This window comes from Paramormyrops kingsleyae, chromosome 18 (assembly GCF_048594095.1).
Source record: "Paramormyrops kingsleyae isolate MSU_618 chromosome 18, PKINGS_0.4, whole genome shotgun sequence".
Classification (NCBI taxonomy): Eukaryota; Metazoa; Chordata; class Actinopteri; order Osteoglossiformes; family Mormyridae; genus Paramormyrops; species Paramormyrops kingsleyae.
The window spans coordinates 4,943,570-4,967,998 of record NC_132814.1 but is presented as its reverse complement, the minus strand read 5'-3'; the positions used below and the strand labels follow the sequence as shown (position 1 = coordinate 4,967,998).

The following is a 24,429-nucleotide window of genomic DNA, read 5'->3' as shown; positions in this document are numbered from 1 at the left end:
TGGGATTGATTTTTCTTCGCGCTCGAGCTGACCATTTAAACGTCTAATGTAACGGTAAGTTAAATTCGACGTAGTTTAACATACTCCCTTTTCGACCGATTTCTTCGCGCTGGAGCTGACCGTCTAAACGTCTAATGTAACGGTAAATTAAATTCGACGTAGTTTAACATACTCCCTTTTCGACCGATGTGCTTCTATGTTCTTTTTTCCCATTTCGGAACAGGACTCCGTTGGTTAACCGTGAAGCACTTGAGTCTGACGTGGTGGAAAAAGTTGGCGGGCAGTTGCCAAAAAGTACGACCAAGAAAATATTACCTTCATTTGGACACGGTAAATTTTCTTTTCCAGTTTAAACAGTTTTATTATTTGGGGCATTTTGACGAGCATACGGTTATCGTTTGTTAGCCGTGCTAAACAAAAATGTTGCTATGCTAACATTTAGTTGTGTCCGAACCTTTTAGTTATGTTCTTCGAATAAATCGGTGGTTATCTTCACACAAGTGTTGTCGTCACACAAATTTATCTTGCATGTCTAGAATTCTATCTGTCGTCAAGCGCTGTTACTTTCAGAGGGAAGACGCGACGTTAGAACATTTCATTAAACTTTAAAATCTAGGTAAGCTAAAGTTGTTTTTTTTTTTGAGTAAATACTTTGATAATGACATAACTAGAAATTTCGTTATTATTTCCTGCAATAGCTTAGAAAGAAAAATGCTGCAGTGTCAGTTGTGTGATCGTGCATTTGAATCAGTAATAACGTTTTGTCAGCACATGAAAATCCACAGCCATGTCCCTAATTGTAATTTTAAGTGTGGTATTCCAGATTGCTCTAGATCCTTTAGAAAGTTTGCAGCATTTAAGTCACATATATACAGGGACCATAAAAGAAAGGCTACAAAGACTTCTACAGACCAAATTGAAGTAGAACTCAATGTTTCTGCTTTTATTTGTCACATTGATTTCTGTGAAGTTAGATGTAGTGATTTAAAAAGCTTCTTTTCTCACCTTAAGTGTCATATCAAGGAAGGTGTTACAGTCCCTTGCCCATTTAGATGCAACAAAAGTTTTTCTGTTGTTTCAACATTTACCTCTCATTTGTCAAGAAACCATCGAAAGTGTTCAGTGGAAAGACTGGGCCATAATATTATTGAGTCAGATGTTTCAGGGCAGTTGTGCACATCTCCAAGTGATGTGGATGAACACTCTGACACTTGCTCTGGAGAGGGTGGTGAGCAGTCAGATATAGGCTTGTTACCAGAAAATGTAGACGAATCTCTGTTTTTGAAGAATATGGCACTTTTTTACTTAAAGCTTCAGGCAAAGTTGATTCTCCCAGCATCTGTTATTCAAACAGTAATTGAAGGTTTGCAGGACATACATGACATTAGCCAATCACATTTGCTACACAGACTTAATGAAAATTTGGCTAAACTAGGAATTTCAGAGGATAATAGAAAGAAAATGATTGATGTTGTGAAAACTGAGGATCTTTTTCGTATGTGCAATTCCCATGTTTTAAAAACAGATCAGAGACGAAAGACTTATTATAAAGACAGCTTTAAGTATGTGGATCCTACACCCATTTGCCTTGGGAAAAATGAATCAGGCAAGGAAAGCTTTTCTCAGTATGTTCCTATTAAGCAAACTTTAGAAGCACTATTCTCTTGTGAGTCAGTAAGGGAGCAACATAGGAAGACAAATTCTGAAGTCAGAACAAAACATATTCTCAGTGATATTTGGGATGGAAGAAACATTGAGGAGAACAGCATGTTCAAAACAAATCGAGAATGTTTAGGGCTAATTTTATATCAAGATGCATTTGAAATTGCCAATCCGATTGGATCTGGTAGGAAAAAACATAAAGTTCTTGCAGTTTATGTCACACTTGCAAACCTTTTTCCTCATTGTAGGTCAAGCACTGATTGCATTCAGTTGGTTTTGCTGTGTAGAGAACAAGACTTTAAGTACTTTGGTCAAGACTTGATCTTTACCTCTCTAGTAAAAGACCTTAAAGACCTTGAGGAAAATGGGATTGCATTAGCTGATGGAAAGATACACAAAGCAACAGTGTGTGCAATAGCAGGAGATAATCTTGGATCACATTACATCGGTGGATTTGTTGAAAATTTCAGTAGGAGTATCAATTTTTGTCGATTCTGTGAAATTGACCGACAGACATTTCAGTCAGCACCGCTGTCCAAGGCAATAACACGAACTGTGAATTCATATGAGCAGAATATTAAGGATTTAGATTCATGTGGTGCTGGTAGTGTAGCTGGTGTCAAATGTAATTCGCCGTTTAATGATCTGAAGCATTTTCATGTTTGCCAGCCAGGACTGCCTCCTTGTCTTGGACATGACCTTTTTGAAGGGGTTGTGTCCTGCGATATTGCATTGTATATCGCTAGGCTTGTTAACCACGAGAAACAGTTCACATACCTTGAACTAAATCGTCGGATTAATCAGTTCAGGTACCTTGGCAATGATGCACATGATAAACCATGTGAAGTTCAACCTAGTAGTATGAAATTAGGTGGGCATGCAGTTCAGAACTGGTGTCTGCTCAGGCTTTTACCTGTTTTGGTGGGGGAAAAGATTGCCAGTCCATCTGAAAATGAAGTATGGCAGTTGGTACTGCAGCTCAGGCAAATAGTAGAATTTATTTGTGCTCCTGCAATTAGCATTGACCAGATAGCTTATTTGTCAGTCCTAATTGATGAATACATTGAAACGCGAATGAAGACTTTTCCAAGCCATCCACTTAAGCCAAAACATCACTACATGTGTCATTACCCTGAACTTATTGATCGATTTGGTCCTTTGATTCGGTTATGGACACTCCGTTTTGAAAGTAAGCATTCATTCTTCAAGCAGTGTGCAAGAAAATTGCACAATTTTAAGAATTTGAGTGCTACATTAGCAGAAAGACATCAACTTCTGCAAGCATACCTTCATGAAGGGAATCACTTCTCTGGTGGTTGTGTTGTAGAGAGAGGGACAGAGTTTGAATTAAATGACTTCAATGATGACATTAAGAGATCTGTCGCCTCCCTTGATTTTCAGTTAGGGAACACAGTGGCAGCTAGTGAAGTGACTGTAAAAGGCACACTGTACAAAAAGAACATGCATGTGGTTTTAGAAAGAAATGAAGAGGGAATTGTTTTTGGGAAGATTCAGTTAATTCTAGTTAACTCTTCCAATGTGTATTTTGTCACAAAGAAATATCAGGCTTTCTGTCTCATTGATCAAGGAGTTCACTGCTTGAGTTCACAACACAATGGCTATTTATGCATAAGTCAAGAAAACTTACCTGATTACTATCCTCTACCTGAGTACTCTTTGTGTGGCCTGTCTGTCATTGCTCTTCACCATTCTTTTCCCTTTCTAGAGTGATGTCTGAGTTGGAGGAAAAGATTAAGAATTCTATATTGTCAGTGCTGCCAAAGCTTCCTGAGGATTCACTAAAGCAGTTAGTTGACAAGCTTTTAGGGCATGGAGTTGAAGATTTGGAAGATCTGGTGTATGTAAAAGAAGATGACATATTGGAGTACTTACAACCTATTCAATGCCGAAAACTACTCTGTGCCTGGAAAAATCAAGGTAAAGTAGAAAAGAAAATAAATGGAGAAGGACTATTTACAACACATAACTGTTATTATTGTATAATTCCTCAATTAATACATGATTTATTTATCAATCTGACTCCAGAACAAAAAAGCAGCACTGAAGTTTACCATTTGCCTGAGCCGCAGTCAGCTTCCTCAAGCTCCTCAAGAAGCAGCCCAAACTTTTCTGCATCATCATCGAATGTGTCTGCTTCCTGGCTTGAAACTTTTCAAGTGCCCTGGACTTCAATGCCGGCTGGTATACAGAATGCAATTGCTAGTGATCAAAGACCTACCCCAACTGATAGACGGCAAATGATTAGAGTACTTGCTGATGAAATGCGGAAACATGAAGCAAACCCAACAAGGTCACAGTGTCTCACAGTTGTCCGTCAAATAGTCAGGCAATATCCCAAAAGTTTTGCTGACATGATTTGTGACAGACAGGTTGGAAGTGGGCATGGCTCTCTTCTGTCACAGCTCAAGATACGCATAGAGCATCTTAACCGTATCAATACACTAAGTCGGCATCGTATCCAAAGCAGTGAAAGCAGAATCACAAAAAGGAAATGTTCCACTGACTCCTATGGTTGTACAAGGTGGCAGCCTGAACCTGCACCTGGGGAAAGTTATGACAGTCTTGAAGTGAACCGTAAAAGGTTGGAAGAGATTTTTCTTCATGAAGGATGCGCTGGAGCAGGAAAAGCAGAAGTGATTAAGCTGATGGAGATAACATATTGTCTTCAGCGCTCCATGATAAATGCAATCCCATCTCCTACGATTGCTGATTTAAAAATCAACTGGCCCTACCTTTTCATGCCTAGGTTTATGTACAGCCATTTTGAACTTCTTACAGACAAAAGTGTTGTTAGACAGTTGGAAAAGTCAATCCAAGAATGTGGAACGAAAATCATTCAGTTTTTCAAAAGCAAGCCAACCAACGACAATGTCCGAACAATCCTTGGCAAAGAAGAAGAGGACATGACCGCCTTTGTTCTACAGCTACTCCTTGCACACTTCAAAGAGAAGATGGATGGGCTCATTCTTCAAACAGAGGTGAGCTTAATTAATATAAATAAATAAATAAATACACATATGTAAGGTTTCTGTTTTACTGTGCACTGACTTGTGTTCTCTTTTCATCATTTATTTATTTAACTTAAGGCACATGCAAGTCCTGCAGATGTCGAGGGAACCCTGAATCTGCCTGAGAGTCCTCGACTGATCATTCTTGGTATGTCAAGTCAAATGCATCGTTTTCTATAGAAAGAAAGAGATATTTTTCATTAGATCCAAACTTTCTAGATACTGCTTAAATCGTTTTGTGACTCCTTACTTGAAACAATGCTAGACTGCTAAGTCTCTTATAACAGTGCTGGTGAAAACAGCAAGGTCACAATAATCAGTATAAAATTGTATGTTGATATAACCCTACTTTAGAGCAGATGCATTGTAAAACTCTAAGAGCAAAAAGTACTCTAAGAGCAAAAAGTAACACTGCTGATAAATTGTACTGGATTAGATACCTGGCATTCTCTCTCTCTCTCTCTCTCTTTCTCACACACACACACACGCTCACACACACACGCACACTCTCACACACACACACACACACAAAAATAACCACTCAATACTGGACACTTGAATTATGCCCCACAAGAGCAAAAATATGGACATGGAATGGTTAAGGTAGACATGTAATACAGAGGTAATTCAAAAAGAGATCAATGTCCACATTGAATTATGACATGTGCGATCACAATGTTAATGCTCTTTAATGTCGACATGAAGTGGTATGCTTTGAAACTACTGAATCGCAAAATTTATTGGATTCTATGTTCCCAGAAGTGCTAGCACCTGGGTACTTAATTTAGTAAAGGCTTCAAACTTACTTCAATCAAAAGAGCAAGGCAAATGTCTGTTCCATCTTAACTGGAATTGAAAGACATCTCAGTTAAAATGTTTCTTCCAATGTGAATTTATAACATTTTAATGTGTCATTGTTTTCATGCAGTTGACTTTGATATTTCTCAAAGTCAACCTCTATTGAAGGTGGTGATATGTGCCTTCTCACTGGCATATTTATACAAAGGTAAACCATTACATGGGTGTACTGTTGCAACCCTATTCTAGAATAATCAAAATGTTAATTGCTAAGTATCCTCAAATGGTTGTATAATATGGTCAAGTAAATGACACTGAAAGTGACATGTATTGTTTTTTTTCTTTTTCAGGACAGACTCTAAGCAACCAGAAGTGGATGCTAAGCATTGAAAGTCAGATTGTCTGTGAGGGAGTACAAGCCAGCTTTACATCTGGACTCTCAGCTCTATTAACTTCATATTACAACTTTAACCTCCAATATCAAGAAGAAGCCGCATGCACCCTTGAGTTTGTGCAAAGGTGAGAGAATTTAATGCATACACAAGTTACAGAAGGATACAGTACATTGTGTGTGTGCATTGTTTTTTAAGTTTTTAAATGTTATTTTAAACTATCTGTTTATTTTAAATTATACTTTTGTCTTTTTTTAACTTTAGGCGCTTCATTGACATCAACCCAGAACGGGGATCCAAAGCCAAGCAGGGAAAAGTGGTATCCAAAAAGACTGGCAAAGTTGTCCAAAAAAAGAACAATGCTGTGAATCCTCATGTTTCCTCACTGCTTGGAAAGTTGATGGACTTTGAATGGGATTTTGTGTAAGGCATATAAAGGACACAATTTTCTTTTTCCAGTTCAAGCTTAAAAGTGGTGCTGTCCTTTGTTTTGTTGTATCATTTTGTTTTAGTTCTGAATCACTATACCATGCTAAGTGAAAGAAAAATAGATTGAAGGATAGCTAAACATAGCTGTATTGTGCTTAGTGAAAGAAAAATGATGTTAAAGATACCTAAACATAGTTTAAAGATGGTAAAATGTAAACTGTATTTTAAACAGCATTCTAAAAAATAAATGTTTAATAAGAAGTAAGTTTTCTTCATTTTCTCAATTGAGGTATGCAAAAAATATTGCTTCTGATAAAAGACATTTGCAGTATGCAACACAGCATAATTCTGTAAAATAGCAGCAATGTACTGCATTATATATTACAGTATTACTGTAAATTTTACACTTCTACAGTAACATTCTGTATTTTGTAATTGCAGTATTGTACTGTAAATATCAAATACAGTATGTTTGCTGTAAAAATACAGAAAATGGCTGGCAACTCTGCTGCCAGTATTATGCTGTAAATTTACAGTGAAATTTTTTACAGTGTAGGTGACTCAGTGTACCCCTGGGGCATCACTGTCCACGTATAACGCTTGCCTCTAAAGGTGTGCGCGAACCAGTACTGTGAGTCTGGGTGAACAGGGATAGAGAAAAATGCATTTGCTAGATCAATAACAGAAAACCACTGAGCCTGAGGTGGTATGGATGATAGGATAGTTACTGGATTAGGAACAATAGGTGCACGGGGATGTATGGCGTCATTTACCCCCCTCAGGTCCTGTACAAACCGCCAGGATCCATCTGCCTTCCTCACAGGCAGGATCGGAGAATTAACGGGGGAGTAGGGAATTTCCTTCAGAGCCCCCTTTTGTACCAGTTCTTGGTGCACCATGGTGATACCCTTCTCTGCCTCAGGTGAGAGTGGGTACTGAGCTTTTACTGGTCTGTGGTTGGACTTTGGCTGGACTTGCAGTGGTGCCGCGGTACAGATTCTCCCAAAGTCATTCTTGCCACTTGCCCATAGGGTTTCTGGTATCTCAGACAGCCACTCAGGTTCAGTTGGTGGGGCTGGTAGGTTCGTGGTCTGGCGATGTTCTCCAGAGAGGAACGCTTCTCTCCTGACATCTACTGTGAGGGAGATGGTATGTCTTTGAATGGTTCCATCAGTAGTAATACTTCGGCCATCCTCGACTTGAATCCAGTCTTGTCTCTCTTCACAGTCTTTGATCCATGGGCCTAGGTCTTTCCATTGGTGGGCGTCAGTTTTTCCCAGTGACACATGGGGCATATGATGATCGAAGATCCATATACTTTGATCTTGGTTGAGCTGGACAGACATGCCGGCCATGGACGCGCTTACATACAGAAACTTCATTAACACGGTCTCAGGGGGTTTCTGTTCTTCCAGGAAGAACATCATCCATTCCCTTATCTCATGGTCGCAGTGTGAACTATAGAGAGCCGTGCAATGGAGGATGGGGGGTTGTTCAAGTGAGTGTGGCACCTTGTCTCGACCAATGGTGTTATCAGTGAGGACCCATGCGGCGTAGCATGGCTTACTTTCTTGGGAGACATACAATCCAAGTGGGGGAGAGGTCAGGTGGACTCCCCTCTCGTCCAAATCAATTTTGCATTGCAGTTTACATAGTAGGACTCTGCCCAAAAGGTTAACTGGACAGTGGTTATTCAACAGGAAGGCGTGATGGACAGGACCGGACCTTGTGGCAATGGATAACGGAACAGTCTCTAACAAGGTGTGGGGTAGGCCAGAGGACCCCACAACTGTCACATGATTTCCAGACTTAGGGACTCCAGGGAGGTCTGTGTCTTTCACTGTGGACTTGGTAGCTCCTGTGTCCACTAAGAAGACAACAGCATGATTGTCAATCTCGAGGGTTATCGTGGGGTCCTCCCTTGATGTCTCTGTGAGGGACAGGAACTGGCCGTTTCCTGGTCCCTCAGTCCCCTCGCCTCTTCATTGTGGGCCATCTGCACCCCACTGGGGTGGGGGCCCCTCCCACTTGGTTTGGGTCTGGCAGACTGTTGACCACCTCCTTCAGTTCACTTAGATCCCAGTTCCTCTGCACCTGTACCATCCCGTCGTCTCTGGGGTTTGGCATTTCCACCAAGGGGAACTGTCTTGGCACTCCAACAGGTGCCCTTTGCTCTTCAGTCGGAGGCTGTTGCATGCGTTGTTGAATACGCTCACTCCTTCGAGGAGGAGTATCTTCTTCATCTTCTGCCGAATCTGCAGCTCTTGTGGCTTGCGCTGGCGAGTATGCAGGGGGCGGATCCTGTCTCGCTGGAGGTGGCAGGATTTCCTGAGCAGGGGGAGCTGGCGGCGCTGAAGGGAGGGGTGGGTAGATGCAGCTGTCTTCCGCTTTCATTTTTCGCACGACAGACGCACTGCCTTTGCCTCTATCTTCTTTCTCTTTTAACAACATATTCAGTCTTTGTTGTGCTTGGACTGCCTTTGCTTTTTCCTCGCCTATTTTTTTTCATGATTCCCTCATTCTTGCGTCTCTCAGCCTCTATTTCGATCTGTCTTGCCACATTTTCCCACATTTCCAAACATCTCTGAAAAGTCCTTTCCAGTCCTCTACTGCTTCCCTACATGTTTTACCCCGTAGTAAACCCTTATTTCCCTTATCACGTTTACGCATTTCCCTTTCAAATGCTGTTTCACCTTCCGGATCATAAGCCGGATCAGGAGCCCAATTTGACTTGCTACTGCTATTTCCCATTTTGTCGCACCAGACTTTCAGTACTGATTTTTTTTTTATTATTTTTTTTAAGATAGGTTACTTAACAAACATGCACAGAATATGTTAGACAAGCCAGTCTTCTTTGCATAAAGAAATAGGAGAAAAGGTAAACTTGTTTTCTTTGCAGGGAAAGAATATATATATATATATATATTAAAATCGTCACACAGTAGAAAACTTCTATGCCTGTGTTATTTTGCAAAGCAAGTTCTTCATTGCAACAATGCAGACTTTTACAAAAGACTTATAACAAAACAGTTATATTTGTATAATTTATGTATGCCAAATGCACATCCCAGTAACATAAATCTCAATTCGGGGTGCAGTTCTGATAATAGGGACAAAGCAGTCGTGGGGATAATCTACAGTACACGGAGGTCTTTGTCTCAGCCTCTCCGTTAAACTATATGTTTGCGGAACCTTTTACACCTTAATTTCTGATTAATTATAATTTTATTTTTATTTATTTATTTTATTATTATTATTATTTTATTTTATTTTTTTTTTTTAATAATACTTATGAGCTCATTTATTTGATATTCTTAACTTGTCAGGTTTCTAATTTCACACTCGGCACACTCGTCCAAACCACAAACCTTACACATTCATACCGTGCACGTTACATTCATAAAATCTTATTTTATCTAGTTTGCAGACAAAACACATTTCACATCTCGCTGGACGTGATACAGATATTTTACGACTCTCTCAGTCGAAACTGGTTATTTTACGACTCTCCCAGTCGAACTTGGTTATTTTACGACTCTCCCAGTCGAACTTGGTTATTTTATGACTCTCCCAGTCGAACTTGGTTATTTTACGACTCTCCCAGTCGAACGTGAGGCCTTTACCTTCAGAAAGATACCGCAACAAATTTTCTATTCCACAAAATTTGTCCTACCTTTTAGTCCGGTCGGAGTGACGGGGGACCGCAGGCCTCAGGAACTGCGATGGGTCAGGCTAAAATTCTCTGTCCTCGACTCCAGACGGGTACCTCGTCGTCCTTCTAGGACTCGCGTCCTTCTGAAGGTCCTGGCGGTCCCCGTGCAACCGAATCCCGGACGAGCCCCCAAGTCTGTTATGGAAATTTGGAGGTAGGAAAGAACAGATGAGTCCAATGGTTTAGCTTGGTTTCATTTATTGAGATATCTTTCTATGCGAGCTCGGGGAGACTCTCCACAGACAGTTCTGAGAAGTTCTCCAAATAGCAGACGCAGTTGCTTTCATTTTATATTGACAGACAAATGACCTTTCTCTGCAACCACAACCGGAAGACCCATGTCTGCTTTTGCACATTCTATGCTCAGGACAAGCTTTTCGTCTAGCACAAGCATCTTATATTTACCATATATAGAATAAAAATTCATCTCTTGTCTAGCTTAACATGGGTAAGGTCTAAAACCCCTCCCCAGTCTCTTGCATCTGTTTCTTCGAGCATAGCAACCTTATTTTGCAGCCTAACTTCCTTAGTAACCATCAGACATCATGCTTGGTGGTAATTTTCCACTACACACATCACCTATTGTGTCTGGTTAATTCTGGTACGGTTATGTAGATATGCGTATGTATGTGTATATACACTCACCTAAAGGATTATTAGAAACACCATAATAATACGGTGTTTGACCCCCTTTCGCCTTCAGAACTGCCTTAATTCTACGTGGCATTGATTCAACAAGGTGCTGAAAGCATTCTTTAGAAATGTTGGCCCATATTGATAGGATAGCATCTTGCAGTTGATGGAGATTTGTGCGATGCACATCCAGGGCACGAAGCTCCCGTTCCACCACATCCCAAAGATGCTCTATTGGGTTGAGATCTGGTGACTGTGGGGGCCATTTTAGTACAGTGAACTCATTGTCATGTTCAAGAAACCAATTTGAAATGATTCGAGCTTTGTGACATGGTGCATTATCCTGCTGGAAGTAGCCATCAGAGGATGGGTACATGGTGGTCATAAAGGGATGGACATGGTCAGAAACAATGCTCAGGTAGGCCGTGGCATTTAAACGATGCCCAATTGGCACTAAGGGGCCTAAAGTGTGCCAAGAAAACATCCCCCACACCATTACACCACCACCAGCAGCCTGCACAGTGGTAACAAGGCATGATGGATCCATGTTCTCATTCTGTTTACGCCAAATTCTGACTCTACCATTTGAATGTCTCAACAGAAATCGAGACTCATCAGACCAGGCAACATTTTTCCAGTCTTCAACTGTCCAATTTTGGTGAGCTCGTGCAAATTGTAGCCTCTTTTTCCTATTTGTAGTGGAGATGAGTGGTACCCGGCGGGGTCTTCTGCTGTTGTAGCCCATCCGCCTCAAGGTTGTGCATGTTGTGGCTTCACAAATGCTTTGCTGCATACCTCGGTACCTTCGAGCTCTTCTATCAGCTTGAATCAGTCGGCCCATTCTCCTCTGACCTCTAGCATCAACAAGGCATTTTCGCCCACAGGACTGCCGCATACTGGATATTTTTCCCTTTGCACACCATTCTTTGTAAACCCTAGAAATGGTTGTGCGTGAAAATCCCAGTAACTGAGCAGATTGTGAAATACTCAGACCGGCCCGTCTGGCACCAACAACCATGCCACGCTCAAAATTGCTTAAATCACCTTTCTTTCCCATTCTGACATTCAGTTTGGAGTGCAGGAGATTGTCTTGACCAGGACCACACCCCTAAATGCATTGAAGCAACTGCCATGTGATTGGTTGATTAGATAATTGCATTAATGAGAAATTGAACAGGTGTTCCTAATAATCCTTTAGGTGAGTGTATATCTGTCTATATGCAAATACATTTGGTGTGTGTGTTGTGTACCTATATGGATGTATGGGGGTGTGCATGCATTTGCATTTATAGGTGTATGTGTTTTATTTATTATTGCTGAATGTATATTACTTTGTATGTATATAGATAGAGTAAAATTGTATCATTTTTTCTTTTGTTTCCTTTAATGTCTTGCTCCGGTGGGGTTTTGGTTCGGGTGTTTTTTCTTTGTTTTGTATGTTGAACAGTTTTTGATGTGTCACTTTTGTGTGCATTGTACAAAAACCCAATAAAAAATTGGTTGCAAAAAAAATAAATGAGGCGTGTTTCCGATGGGAAGTGACGTTTTTCGTGACGTTTCATGACGTTTTCATCTCTCGACTTGGAGAGAAATAATCAAACGCATCATAACTCTGATTGCACCCATCTCCATAACTGAGGCCGATGCGATACGCATCTCGATGCATAGCCAACGATACGATACATTAAAGATACACGAAGCAGCTAGCGATGCGATACACCCCTGTTACGATGCAGTGCAATCCGATTTCGATTCGATTCAACACGATTCGATGCAGTATGATGCAATGAAACAAATATGATGCTATGCATTTCAGTATGTTACAGATACTTTTATTTCTTTTTTTCAGACAACAAATTATGAATTAACTTAAGTGCCTTCTGATTTGTAGTGCATGACCCTTACACAAATAGGCTTTGGTAGAGCAAAAAAAAGATTAAATAAAACCAAATGCTTTTTTTCCAGTTCTGTCTCCACTTAAATGTTTGAGCTGTTAAAAGTTTAACAGTGAAACAATTTAAGGATGCTGCTCAAAGATAAACTGAAGAAATGTTCCATAACTTGCTAGCAGATGAATGTGCTTTCAGCAGACGGGCTTACTCAGTGAACAGAAAACTATTTTCCTATATTTTGTGCTATTTTGACATAACCAATAATAAGAAGTAGTACAAAAAAAAAAACCTTTCACAAACAGTTATTTCATAACTGTATTCAAATGTATAAAAAATAAAATAAAAATGAATATAAAATAATAAAATAAAATAAAAATAGTATAGGCAGTCAGGCTGCTGTAAACCAGACTCATCAGATTAACACTAAATTTAACTTAAATGTCCTCTTTTAAGGTTTTTCTTAAGAAATATAAGTTGATCCACATGATCAGGATGTAGCAAACTGCGCTGTGCTGTAACTATATCTCCAGCTGTGCTAAACACTCTTTCAGAGGGTACACTTGTAGCTGGGGTGGAGATGTAGCTCTTTGCCAATGCTGAAAGCAGTGGAAGATCCATTTGTTTTTTCCACCACTGCAACACATCACCACTCAGACGTACAGAGTCCCTTTCTCTGTACTTTAAGATTTCCTCCTTAGCGCTCTCCCTTGTGCTCTTTGTCGTCTGTGGTCTCGCAGTCTGGAAATCCCCAAACATCTGGTCCAAGGCCGTTTTCTTCTTGGGAGGAACATCATCTAAGAACAAAAGAGAAGAGAAGAGGGGATTATCAGATGTGTTGAAAAAATATATCAATCAATCAATCAATACTATACCACAAAACATTTGACATACAGTATTAGACTAATAACACATGCATCTCCAAATCAACATACAGTAGTTTTATAACTTGTGCCACAGTTCCTAAACTTCCTATTAGAACAAAGCAAACCTGTCTCTTCCTCTCTGTGGGTGCTCCTGTCACCTCCTGTTTCAGCTGCCTGACTCTCGTTCAATGTGTTCCTGTCTCCTGCCTCACAATAATCATTATAATCCAAAGACTAACTGTTAGATTTCCTTAAACTAGACATAATTTAAGACACAGGTAAATAAATTTAACAAATGGATACATGATAGAGAGGTAGAGGGGGAGAGAGTGAGTGTGTGTGTGAGTCTAGCTACAGTCTTCTGAGTATATTCTTACCTTTTCATCCATCTTCACCACCTCTGTAGTTAGCTTCATGAATATCGTGTCCTTGGTGTCGCTGTCATCCAGGAAAGCCAAGTCTTTGAAGCGTGAATCAAGGGCTGAAAAATAGTGAAGGTCTTGGAGATATGTATAGCGACCATCAAAGTCCTCTCTGAATCGTTCCTTCATTTGGGAAATTACTGGTAGATCACTCTCATCTGGCTGGAAATGTTTCTGTAATTTGGCCTGGATTGGGGAGATCATCGAGATGGTGGGTTTTTTTCCCCTCACTGAGGAGTGTGGTTGCCACTTTCAGAGGGGACATCAATTTGATGACCTCTTGGATTAGTGCCATGTCTTCCTCTGTCATGCTGGCCATGCCTTCTCTCCTCTTCATTTTCTTTGACAACAGTGTGTTCAACACAGCAGGCTGCTGCTCCCAAAAACGTTCCAACATGTCAAAAGAACTGTTCCATCTTGTGGAAACATCATGGATTAGCTTGTGGTTTGGCAGCTGTAACTGGGCTTGCGTTTCACGTAGAACTTCAGTTGCTTTTGGGCTCCTGTGAAAAAACGTTACCACCTTCCTCACTTTTGCTAGAAGCTCTGACACCCTGTCTACCTTGAGGGATTTTTGGGAAGCCAAATTAAGTGTGTGCGCGATGCATCGCACATGGGGGTCCATCTCAGCACCGACTCCTGCCAGTATCATGTTTTTAGCATTATCAGTGACCAAACGCTGTTTTCTTGTCATTGATGTTCCACTCGCGGCAAACGTCCTGCAGTAAAACTGCTAGATTACTCCCCGTGTGAGCCTCATTTAACACTCTAGTCTGTAGAACATGGTTTTGCAAAACCCATTCGTTGTCAATATAGTGTGCTGTGACAGTGATATATGAGTCAGTGGCGCAAGACGTCCAGCCATCAACCGTAATTGCAACTCTTTGGGCACTGCTTAATGACTATCTCTCGTCGGACTTTGTCATACAGAATAGGGATTTGTTTCTCGGGAACAGCTTCCTATCTGGTATGTGGTACCTCGGCTCCAAGACGTGGAGGAGGTATTGGAAGCCCTCCTTCTCTGTAACGCTGTAAGGCTGAATGTCTTTACAGATAAAAAAAAAAGGCGATTGCGTCGGTTATTGCCTTGGAACTAGCAGAACTGTTAGACAGCTGCGATTGAAAAAAAAGTTTTGATCGTTTGCTCACCTGGCATCCCGCTAGCAGTAGCAGGTTCAGCTGAATCCGAGTGATAGGAGGAGGAGGAGGCCGGAGTCTCCAAACTCACACCGTGGCGGCGCTTCAAGTGTGTTGTCAGATTCGTCGTGCTGCCTGTATATTTTATAGTGGCACGACATATTTTACAAATTGCAAGGGTTTTATCAAGATTTCCAGCTTTCTTATAAAACCCAAAGTGTTTCCACACACTGGATTTGTAATTACTTGGTGGAGGATGCAGCTGCTCTACGTCTGCCATGTTAATTTATGCTCTATGTGACTTTCTGGACACGCCCCGGTCTCTGTAGTGTTGTGATAGGCTACGTCATATTCACGCAGGAGTGAAGAGAGACGTGCGTGAGAAACAGTTTAAAGGGGAGAAAACGATCTGGAAAGTGGAAAAATATTATCCACTTTCTAAATAATGAAAGTATAGTATGTCTACTAATAATTATAAAGAAATAGCCTAAATCGGATTTTACCGATGCAGATACGATAGAAACGATGCATCGCGATACAAATGCCAATTTGAATCCGATGCACACATTTTAAACCGATGCATCGCATCGTTAACTTTTTAAGCCGATGCACCGAGCGAATCGGGGAATCTTCCCATCCCTACTACCCACACGTTACGTTGACTACGTACAGGAAACACAAAAATGTAGTGCCGAAAATCTACAGAACAAACGAACTTTCGCAAATTAAAAGTAGGCGTAGGCATAATTTTAAACAAACTTGTGGTGGCAAAATAACACTTTGACAGCGGTCGTCATCCATGAAATTTCAATTCCCAAAATATATTCAAGGATGGTGTCTTTTTATGCCCGTTTTTAAAAATTTTCCAGGGCCTTGAACTTATTTGTTCAGATTCACAAACTTTCAAGGATTTCAAGGACCCGTTGGAACCCTAATTTTTTAATGGCCGGAAGTTTGTTACGCTTCCAGTAGCCTAATTATCATCAGCTATATAGAACCTTTTTTTCTGTTAATTTTCTTCGCTTCTATTTTTAACCACTTGGGCGCCGAATTACCTGACATACTTTAGGAAAACTCACAGACTTATTTAGCATTTTTTATTCTAAATTAAAATAAACAAATAGGCCTAAATGAATATAGTAGTCTGGGATATTTTATTCTGTGAGACGCTGGAAGATGAATGGATCACTGTTTTGAAAACTAGCGTCTGTGTTTCATACTTGCACTGGTGTTCATACGACATGCGGATGGCCGGGGTTGGTGTATGCATACAGCAGTGATATTCTACCAGACCAGGAGAGGGCAGATGTATTGCAACAAACACAAATACATGACGTGTAGTGAAAGGGGTGAACTTTTATGAACCGTTCTAAAGTTATTAGTAAAAGCTTGGGCGGTATTACGGTAACAAGGCATGCAACAGTATTTTGAAATCCTTACGACAAAATCAGCCGAGATCCCAACCCTCAATCCACTAGGCGAATTTTATCGCCATAACTTCAAAATACCAGTGTAAGGCTGCTTTTTAAAATATCCACCTCGGTATAATGTCTTGACAGTATGAAAAATTAAATATGCGGGGCCCTCCAATTACCCTCTTCATACAGCTGCTCACCGATACTACCACTACTACTAGAATTATTCTTCCTCTAGTTTTCCGTGGTTGACCGTTGATCTGTGAAAGTCCACTGTGCCACCTACTGGAAATACCTAATCAATTATCTTGTATATGCTCAGTCCTTGCGGTCGGATGCGCAAGGTTTCCGCTAGACATAAAAATCGGCGGGGCTACACGCGCAGTCCCCTTGTCCACAACCGAAAGCGCACGCGGAAAAATTAAATATGAACTGGCCTTTACCGCACCCACCCCACCCCACCCCGCTTTTTTACTTATTATTATAGTACTATTATTAGGCATATATAGATTAGTACAAAGTACTGATGTAGGTAGGCTATAGCTATTTCAATAATTTCATGTTCGTAGCAAACATTTTTAAATGCCACTTAAATTCTACGCCCGAAAAGTACACAGTTCCAAGGACTCTCTGACCAGAAACTAACGTGCATTCACCCGCAACCAAACGAAATTTTAACTATTTAATGTTCCGTTCGTAGAGTACTGTTCTTTTTGTTCATTTTAACTTCGTTTTTATTCACTTTATTTTTAAATCATAGCAAATATCCTATACGTGTCAGTAGAATATTTTCCTTACAGAACGTTTCAGTCACCGAAATTGATTACGCCTGGATCTGTACAATCGTTTAGAAAATCTGGCTTTATTAACTCTTGATGAAGACTTGTGAGAGTTATTAACAAGGCTCTTGCGTGTGTGCTTTTAAAAGCAGAAAATAACACACACGGAGCCACGGCGGAGACCCTGTGGCATCCAAATAATAATCAATTTAACAAAATTAAATCAACAGTTATCTTACTATGACTTTAAGCTTACATCCCGCCAGTTTAACAAGTAACAATAAAGAATTATGATTCATGAAGTAAAACAATAGGCTTATGCTGGGCTAATCTAATAAGCCGGTATGTTAACATGGCGTCGCATGACATCCGAGGTAAACGTAACACAAATCTACATAAATAAATTCAATATTAAACATTCGAAACACGGCATTGATGCAAGGAAATATCCGCTCCTCTTATGTTAATGATCGCCAAAAAACCATCACTGCGTTCGAGTGACTCGTATATATATACTCGACAGTTTATCGCCCATCATATCTCGATATAGCCTACATGAAACATTAAAAATTAAGAAAACACATGGCGTAGCGTTCACCTTACGCTTTTGCCTAAGTTTTGCGTATGACAACAGTGAACATAATAAATCAGCAGGCCTTCCGCACAATATCCATGGCCTGAAGTTTTTATCAGCACCAAAGTTTAGAAAAACATCGATATTCTTCTAGTACTGCTTTTTCATTGTCCATCTTATACAACCTTAAATTTTCAGTAATTATGAACTTAATTATTAGGGTTATGTCAGTCAGTGGCGGTTCTAGATCATTTCAACTGAGGTGGCAGACACGGACCAGTTGTTTTGTTATAGGGGGTGAAGATCAGATGCATTTGACCTTAATGTCCTCTAAGTATCACTTAAACAAGACTACGAGCATTAAGAAGCAAAAAATCATTTTGAAAACCGATGTTATCCAATGCTTTGCAGTCATATTTTACAGTTTCTACAAATATGTAATTCACTCTGATTTCTTGTTTATAGACTGGCTTGCTTCCACAAGCCTGATTATTTTTTTCTGTCGTTAACTTTGCTTTTCATCAGCTTAAGCGACTCGACCACATGGCGCACCCACGTTGAGTCCGTCAAGAAAATATGCTTACGTTTGTGTTTTAGCCTAATATATAAATGCAAATAATAATAATAGTAATAATAATATATTTATATCGCAGCCAAGCGGCATACGTATTTAGGAGGGCGGGGGGGGGGTGTGCATGTTGTCACATGGGCACTGGCTTTCTGCTCGAAACCGCCTACTCCCCCCTCCCCCCCCCAAAACCCCCTGCAGTATGCCAGTAGTTTTTCTTTCTTTCTTTGTAATTGCAGTTCTGCCAATTGCCAGTCGTCTTTTGAAGGTCGTCTTTTAAATGCAAATAGCGCGGAAACTCATGCACACATCTGCGTGCGTCATCGTTTCAGATGAGATACACCCTGATACAGCCATGGCTGTTTCCTGGTTGTCTACGTCTCGACTGAGTTTCTACAAAATGTTCTACGCATTATTCATAACAGGGGTGTAGCCTAATATGTTACAACATTATTCCACAGCTAATTGACCAGTATGAAGAGCCATGTACCATCCCTGTGGACCAAGCTGTATACCGTCCTGAATATCTGGAAGCAGGGATACACACTGGACTGAAAATCACGATATATATTTTAGCATCTACTGGTGTGCGGAACCATAGCTGTCAAGTCTCCCGTTTTGGCCGGGAAACTACCGTATTTTACCCCTCTTTCCCGCCGTCCTCCCGTATTAGTATTTTCCCGTAAATATCCCGTATTATAAGATCATTTAAAAAAAAAAATCATCTGCCTCTCCAAACTGAACTGTCAGTAGCCTCGCGAGAACTGCCACCTGCAGTAGTCTTCAGGTCATTCACAACATTAACCAGGTCATAAATGCGGAATTTAAAATGGCAATGCTGTGTGCTAAAAACAACGTTACTTTCACCTTCTGTGACGACTTCAACAAGGATACAAATTCTGCAACAAATCTCTATAATAAGTCATTATAGTGAATGCCAGAGAGCCACATGAGTGAACATGAGAAATTAAGAGAAAATGTGTAATGAAAATAAAATGTAAATGACAAGTGGTTATTTTAGATTTCTTGTACACCTGTCTTAAAATGTAAGGGATACTGGAGCTTGGTTGGGGTGGTGGGATGGCTCGTGGTGGGTGCCGGAAACTTCCTTTATTTTCCAATCCAAAACTTGACAGGTATGCGGAACTGGTAAAAAATAAATAAACAAACAAACAAATGAGCAAGCAAAAAATGGGAACTAAGATCATAACTGAAATAAAAAGACAGAAAATGTGTGGTCCAGTGTTATTTTTCAATTTAGTTTTTATTTTTATCTACATTTCAATTTTCATTTGAAATCCAGTTCAGTTCCAGTTAGCTCTCAGTGTGGTTTTATTGCTTTTTATTATTTTTTAAAATATAGATTTCTACTTGGGATATTTCAGTTTGTGTTAGTTTGTGTCTAGATATAGACTGAAAGTTGAACGGGTCTCATTTTTAAAGACTACGACACGAAAAGACAATTCATAGAGATGTTCCATATATCGGTCCAATGTGTCCATTTTGGAAGATATAGCCCGCTGATATTTAAACTTACATAACCACTAAAATAACGGCGATGATTGCGTAGGATGACCAACCATTTTCCGTAGTGGTGGGCAAGGGATTTCATCGGGTCATTCATCAATCTCAAGAAATAATATACCACCACCCACCCAATTGGTGCACCCATAAAATGGCCTCTGTATGGGGAAAAGCATGTTCTCTATGCAGGTATTACTAATGTAAAGCTAGTGAACAAAGATTTTGTCATTTATGGAAGGCACTTGTTATGCTGATTTCAGAAATACGCTCAGAATCTGGCATCACCCATAGTATTCAAGTGAAGTCATTTTAGGCTATATTGATAGCATATAATTCCTTATTAAGAATGTGTGGACTTATTAAAGTTTAAGACAAGACGATAAGGATAAGACATGATGAACTATATTACACACAGGGAAATTTCGGTGCGATTATACAAACATAATCGGACAAAACCTACATAACAGCACTGTACGAATGGACATTATTATTATTATTAGTAGTAGTAGTAGTAGTAGTAGTAATAGTCGTATTATTATTAGTATTAGTAGTATTATTAATAATAATAATACATTTATTTCTGATTTTTTGTCTATTTGTGAACAATTTCAAGATTTACAAAAGTGAACAAAGACCCGTCAGTCTGTTTGGCCGGAGTGGACCTTTTGGATGACTTACTTCCATCACGCACACATACTGTAAAAATATGAAAGTATATTAAGTATAATTTTGATTCCCTCCAAATCCTTGGGAGGGAAATTACAATTAGATACACAAAAATACGGTAAGATTAATCCATCTTGATTCAGGCGACAAAAAAGTACACAATTTGTGGATCAGTGTAATTAAAGATAAATCATTATGTATTTACTTTAGCTAAACAGCATTTTTAAAATGGTAACGGAAATCATGTAACGTTTGTTTTTATTTTGTTTCAATTCTGGAAGCAATTTCGTTTAATTGTAGTTTTAAAATTTTACGTTCGTATCTGATATTATGTCAGTTTACGAAAACGCTTTATTATCATTTAAGTTTTTATTAATGATAATAACCGTGGTCTAGTCAAAATAACCCAATGAACCGCACTACAGTTCCTGCCGGGTGTGTCTGCTTGTTACGCAAAAGCTAACAACTGCATTGTTGTTAGTTATTTAACCAAACGAGACAACTGACCTAACAAGATTTTCTGGAACAACCTTCTTTGGCGTTAGATACGAGGCTTTCAGGGGTGTCAACTGAAACCAGTTTAGAGTTTTTTCTTTCTAGGAATTAATGGACAGCAAGATAGACTGGAGTTTGACAAGAGGGCTACAAGGTGTTCTGCTTGTTATATAATGGAAACTCCTCCCCCTTTTGTAAAGCTTATAAACAAACAGGAACCAAGAAAAGACCCCACTGCTGTTTCATCTCTGGCTGAGACTAACCACTGCTCAAGGAGTTGCTAATTTGTTCTTCACTGCAGAGTTACAGAAAAAGTTCACGATGGCATCCATGGGAAAGGAGCTTCTAGGATTGGCCCTGGCCATCATCGGATTTCTTGGGGTCATCATCGTGTGCGCCCTGCCCATGTGGAGAGTGACTGCCTTCATCGGAGCCAACATCGTGACAGCACAAATCATCTGGGAAGGCTTGTGGATGAACTGCGTGACCCAGAGCACAGGGCAGATGCAGTGCAAGATCTATGATTCCATGCTCGCCCTGCCCCAGGACCTGCAGGCCGCCCGCGCCCTGGTCGTCATCTCCATCATCGTGTCCTTCTTCGCCATCCTGCTGGCTGTGGTCGGCGGAAAATGCACCAACTGTATCGAGGAGGAAGCTTCAAAGGCAAAGGTAACCATCGGCAGTGGCGTTGCCTTCATCATCGCTGGTGTCCTCTGCCTCATCCCAGTCTGCTGGTCAGCTAATACAATCATCCAGGATTTCTACAACCCTCTGCTGACAGAAGCCCAGCGCAGAGAGCTGGGAGCCTCACTGTACATTGGCTGGGGAGCTGCTGGTTTGCTGATCCTAGGTGGTGGCCTGCTGTGTACCTCATGCCCCCCCAAGGAGGACAAGGGCTACAATGTTAAGTACTCCCAGCCAAGATCTACAGCTAATAGCAAGGCATATGTTTAAGAGTGGTGGTCAACACCAGAAATCATCCACAACAATCAATCGCTTTATTTTTGGCGTTTCCTTTGTCATTCACGTTTTGTTTTTTGTACCGAGTTAAAAACTCCGATTAAAATACGGACATATGGACGTCGCGTGGACTCATAAGCCGAGTTCTGTAAAATGACAAAAATAAGTGTTTTGTACAGTGGACGGGACTATTGTCACTGAAGAGTGAGAGACGCGCGGACTTAAATGTAAAAGTCTGTGCGTACATACGAAAATTGTTACATGTACTGGGGTGCGCGTGTGATACATCGTCTCAGATCTCTACGTATAAAGTATATGTGTTTCTGTAGCATTATGGCTTTTTATAAACAAATGGTGGCAGCGTTCCTTCGATTTCTGCCAGTTACGGAAACATTCCATGTAGTTTCGCTTATTTCTGTATAGCATACAACTTAATTGTGTTTTTGTTTAAAAATTCAAGCACCGGAATCAAAAATCGGAGACTGTTTCAAATGTGTTAAATAAATATTTTGAAAAACATATTAGTGTGTGAGTTCTGAATTTATGTTACGCGTGAAAGCCTGGAGAATAAAAAGAGTTACATTTTTCCATTCGTTAATTCAATTATCCCGAGAACCCTCGGGCGATATAATAGCAAAATGTTACAAAACGACTGAACTTGTATTATTGTGCTGAAAGTTAAATTTAATGTGTTTGTCTTTGAGTCCGATAGTGCAAATAACGACGTTAAAGTTCCAGGAAGTCATTGCTTATATTTGGGGCTTGAAAGCTACGCCAAACCGAGAAAAAAAATTAAACATAATAAAAAAATACAGATAATAAAATAAATGAAAAATGCATTTATAGAAAACAATAATTGTGCGCTGCCCGAATCACATACATAGACAGGAATAAGGATTTGTTGGTGTATAAACAAGATTTCGTCCATAATTTTATTAAGGCTCATTCTTCAAATTGAAGCGGCATTCACAAATGTTTTAATTGGTTTGTGATTTGAATTACAATTTTATGCATTTACATATACACTTTTAAACGAAAATATTGGATAGTAGTTTTATTACCGCATAAAACCCACTTCGAGCCTATAATATATTTTTTCACTATGGACTTATAATAAGTTAAATTTCTTACTTTCAGACGATAAGATGAAAGTAGTAACATCTGAGAGCCACATTACGTTTACTCGTTTACTAGTTTTTAGGTTATCGCATCAAGTGAGGTCTTCAGCACTTTTGTTTTCGCTGAAGAATGAAAAACTTATGGAAATGTTATGCTATGCTTTTGCGGCTAAAGTTCTTTTAATCCAGCTCAGAGTTACCTCTTCACAGCCGGGGGGGGGGAGCGTGTGGGCTAAGCCAACAAATTGAGGAGGAACCGTTTACATGAGTTCCTGTATACAACATACATCCCATAGTTTCCTCTGGGACCAGGATTCAAGTCTCTGCCAGGGTTCCATGCGTGCCTGTTCTCCCTCTGTCTTCGAGGGGTTTTCTCAGTTTCCCTCTGCACCCCAAAAACATGCTGAGGTTAAATAGAGTTGCCAAATTGCCCGTAGGTGTGCATGTGTGAGTGTCTGGTGTGTAGGTGTGCCCTGCATTGGGATGGCGCCCCATACTGGGTTGTTCCTTGCCATGCGTAGGTAGCCTGGGGGAGGAGCTCCGGAACCCCGCAACCCTGAATCGGATAAGCGGTTACAGAAATGGATGGAATGTAATCCAAAACCAGTTTGCAGGTAGGGCTAAGTACTAACATTTACAAAGGTGATACTTGGGGAATAAAGGTAATACATTGAAGAGAAACCCGGACTAAATAAACAATAAAATACTGGAGGCTAATAGAAGAGGAAAGCTGAAGACTGTAACCTCTTGCTTTCTACTCCGCGCACCAAATAAAACACCATGTCCACAAACACGGTCAGCACATCGGTGCAGTGGCTAGTACCATGGGCGTAAATTACGGGGAGGATGAGGTTGTAGTCCCACCAATAAATCAAATCCAGCTAATACAACCCCCCCAATAATCATGTTTCCCCCGTAATCGGTGGAGACCTCAACCCCCTCCCCCCAATGTTCCAGCCAAAGTTACGCCCTTGGCTAGCACTGTTGCCTCCCATTTCAAAGACCTGATTTCGATTCTGTGCTCCGACTCAACGTGTGTATATAGCTTGTAAATTCAGCCAAATTGTATGTAGGTAGGAATGGGTGCGCAAACCTTCGATGGGAAGGCGCAACAATCAACGCTAGGTTTTTCGCCCGGAAGATGAAACAAATCAACCCAACAAATCATTCATTCAGATAAATTGACCAAAAATTAATACAATTAAAATGAATTGCTATTTGACATTAACACAAGCCAAATTTTCAAATGTAACTTTACTGTATTATTTTATATAATTGAACTGCATATGTTGAAATATCATTTTCATCTGACCAGCAGGGGGTGCAATCGCATTTGATTAGGACCGCTGTGACCCTACATA

At 40.2% G+C, this 24,429-nt stretch overlaps 1 protein-coding gene and 2 long non-coding RNA genes across 4 annotated transcripts; 2 read left to right on the top strand and 1 right to left on the bottom strand.

Moving 5' to 3' along the window:
* Nucleotides 1–41: 41 nt before the first annotated feature.
* On the top strand, nucleotides 42–6,510 carry LOC140579603 (uncharacterized). The gene is made up of 4 exons (XR_011983548.1): nucleotides 42–142; nucleotides 224–330; nucleotides 5,840–6,008; nucleotides 6,146–6,510. It is a non-coding gene; the product is annotated as an uncharacterized lncRNA (long non-coding RNA).
* A 5,961-nt stretch (nucleotides 6,511–12,471) lies between these two features.
* LOC111842656 (uncharacterized) lies at nucleotides 12,472–15,606 on the bottom strand. 2 transcript variants are annotated; one of them, XR_011983547.1, is made up of 3 exons: nucleotides 14,982–15,606; nucleotides 13,788–14,877; nucleotides 12,472–13,341 (listed from the first exon to the last, which is right to left on the bottom strand). It is a non-coding gene; the product is annotated as an uncharacterized lncRNA (long non-coding RNA). The 2 variants fall into 2 exon arrangements; XR_011983546.1 differs by having other exon boundaries at nucleotides 13,788–15,606.
* A 5,498-nt stretch (nucleotides 15,607–21,104) lies between these two features.
* On the top strand, nucleotides 21,105–22,469 carry LOC140577605 (claudin-like protein ZF-A89). Its single transcript, XM_072702272.1, has one exon. It carries the CDS (start codon nucleotides 21,312–21,314, stop codon nucleotides 21,942–21,944), a length of 633 nt encoding a protein of 210 aa, XP_072558373.1. The 5' UTR covers nucleotides 21,105–21,311; the 3' UTR covers nucleotides 21,945–22,469.
* The last annotated feature ends 1,960 nt before the right edge of the window (nucleotides 22,470–24,429 follow it).

Coding starts and splice junctions, on each gene's coding strand:
- LOC140577605 (XM_072702272.1), top strand. CDS start 21,312: ATGGCATCCATGGGAAAGGAGCTTCTAGGATTGGCCCTGGCCATCATC.